At 41.0% G+C, this 2529-nt stretch overlaps 1 protein-coding gene across 3 annotated transcripts in view; it reads left to right on the forward strand.

Moving 5' to 3' along the window:
* The window catches only part of LOC107675831 (plasma membrane calcium-transporting ATPase 1-like), a 138346-nt gene that overhangs the window by 124521 nt on the left and 11296 nt on the right, over positions 1-2529 (forward strand). The window contains exon 21 of one of the 3 annotated variants that reach the window (XM_016470304.1): positions 21-222. The exons of the other annotated variants lie outside the window; for them this stretch is intronic. Within the exon in view, the coding sequence (XP_016325790.1) occupies positions 21-222 (202 nt within the window). The remainder of the gene's footprint in view (positions 1-20; positions 223-2529) is intronic. 3 annotated transcript variants of the gene reach the window in all.

Consider the following 2529-nt stretch of genomic DNA (forward strand, 5'->3'; position numbering starts at 1 on the left):
CCTCTCCCTGTTCTTTGCAGATGGATGTGGTTTATACATTCCAGACGGGCCAAACGGCGGTGCCTGGGGCCCTGCGTCGCCAGCCGTCCGTGGTCAGCCAGCACAACGACGCAAAAACTGTTTCTAGCCCCACCCATGTAGGGATTTCCTCTTCCTCCCTGTCCGCCAACTCTGCTGCGGCTGCTGGGCCGCCCGCCCCTGCTTCCTCTTCTACTACAGGCAGTGAGTGCCACATAACACACCGGCAAACTAGCAGTGCTGTTGCATGATGGCAATGCTGAATGCTAATGTGCTGAATGCTTTCACGACCTGCCTGTTACCCTGCAGTAAACCTGTTACCACCATTTTAAAACTCTCTTCCTCTCTTCATTCTTTTTTTTTCCAGTCTGTCCTCACAATCTCCCAACTAAAGCTCCTTATACTCATTATTTATGTCCCTATCTCATTCACTTTGCGTTCCTTCCAACGCCTGAACCAGTGCGTTGTGTGTGATTTGAATGCGGACAGTCTTGTTGATGTCTGCATGCGAGTTACCAGTGCCAGGACAATTTTTTCAGGATGGCCTAACCTCATTTAATTATTTAGTTTCCTTTATTGGGAGAAAGGGGTTAATGGCTATACTGCAGGTTAAATAAATGTACAAGTGTCAATTTTATTTTTATTAATTTTTTTCACTGTGTCCTAATTCCCCCTGACACAATGAAGGGTCAACTGATATAGCAATAAAAATATCTTCCAAGTATGAGTTGCAACCATCAGCAATGGCATGCATCAAGATATTTTGACGGATGTTACAATTACAATTTTTTATGCATTTTGCAGTGTACAGGTGCATCTCAATAAATTAGAATGTCATGGAAAAGTTAATTTATTTCAGTAATTCAACTCAAATTGTGAAACTCGTGTATTAAATAAATTCAGTGCACACAGACTGAAGTAGTTTAAGTCTTTGGTTCTTTTAATTGTGATGATTTTGGCTCACATTTAACAAAAACCCACCAATTCACTATCTCAACAAATTAGAATATGGTGACATGCCAATCAGCTAATCAACTCAAAATACCTGCAAAGGTTTCCTGAGCCTTCAAAATGGTCTCTCAGTTTGGTTCACTAGGCTACACAATCATGGGGAAGACTGCTGATCTGACAGTTGTCCAGAAGACAATCATTGACACCCTTCACAAGGAGGGTAAGCCACAAGTGTGAGTGCTGTATCCAAGCATGTTAACAGAAAGTTGAGTGGAAGGAAAAAGTGTGGAAGAAAAAAATGCACAAACACGAGTTTCACAATTTGAGTTGAATTACTGAAATAAATGAACTTTTCCACGTCATTCTAATTTATTGAGATGCACCTGTAATTCCACAGACAGTGATATCTAATTGGCCAAAACCAAGTAAATATGACTAGTAAATATCAACACATTGGGCCTCGTTCATGAAATACAATCAGAATGCTTAATCTTTCTGTTAAATAGGGACAGTCGTGGCCTAATGGTTAGAGACTTGTAACCCGAAGGTCGTGGGTTCGAGTCTCAGTACCAGCAGGAATTGTAGGTGGGGGGAGTAAATGTACAGCACTGTCTTCCACCCTCAATAGCACGACTGAGGTGCCCTTGAGCTAGGCACCGAACCCCCAACTGCTCCCAGGCGCCGCAGCAAAGATGGCTGACCACTACTGTTCATGGTGTGCGCGTGTGTGTGTGTGTGTTCACTACTCACTGCTATGTGTGTGCACTTGGATGTGATAAATGCAGAGCACAAATTCCTAGTATAGGACACCATACATGGCTTCACGTCACTTTCACTGTGACAATTCATTGCAACAATTTATGCAAGAATGGTTTTACAAACATTTTGCACATAAATTATTCTGCTTGTGTTTCATGAATTCTGCTGTATGATGTTATTTATCATAGTTGTTATCATTTGCACTTTGGGTTGGATGTGCAGACTTTTCAGACTAAAATGCAGTACAGCTCTAAATAGCTATAATTTATACATCAAATATGCTCTGATTGGTTACGATTTTGTCACTTTGCACACCATTTAGCTGTCAGTAATGAAAGAAAAATTACCAGAGACTGTAAGGGTGCTTTCACACCTGTAGATCGATTGCTTTGTTCCGAAACAGGGATTAAAATTATTACAATGTTGCTTTTTATTCTTGGTGCGGTTCGCTTTCACATGGCAAAGTTTCTAAACGGACCAAATTTGTTAATACAAGTCACGCACGAGTAAACTGTTCTCTCATTGGTCAAAGTTCCACGGTTTATTTTCCGGGATTCCACTGAGCTGTCACGGCTGTCATCCATCAGAATGGAACGATAACAGCTTTGCGGGCTTATTGTTGTTGTTTTTTTTTTTGTTTGTTTTTTGTAGCTGTCGTTATAATAATTTATCATTTTGAGCAGGAGTCCAGGATTGATCGGGAAAACATTTTTAAAATGCACCTTCAAAGAAGACCAATAAGACGGCATTATAAAATAAAGTGCGCTTTGATTTTGAATGGCGAAGACGTGCTCACCCACA

The sequence above is a fragment of the Sinocyclocheilus anshuiensis genome, unplaced genomic scaffold, assembly GCF_001515605.1.
Source record: "Sinocyclocheilus anshuiensis isolate Anshui unplaced genomic scaffold, SAMN03320099.WGS_v1.1 scaffold1640, whole genome shotgun sequence".
NCBI lineage: Eukaryota > Metazoa > Chordata > Actinopteri > Cypriniformes > Cyprinidae > Sinocyclocheilus > Sinocyclocheilus anshuiensis.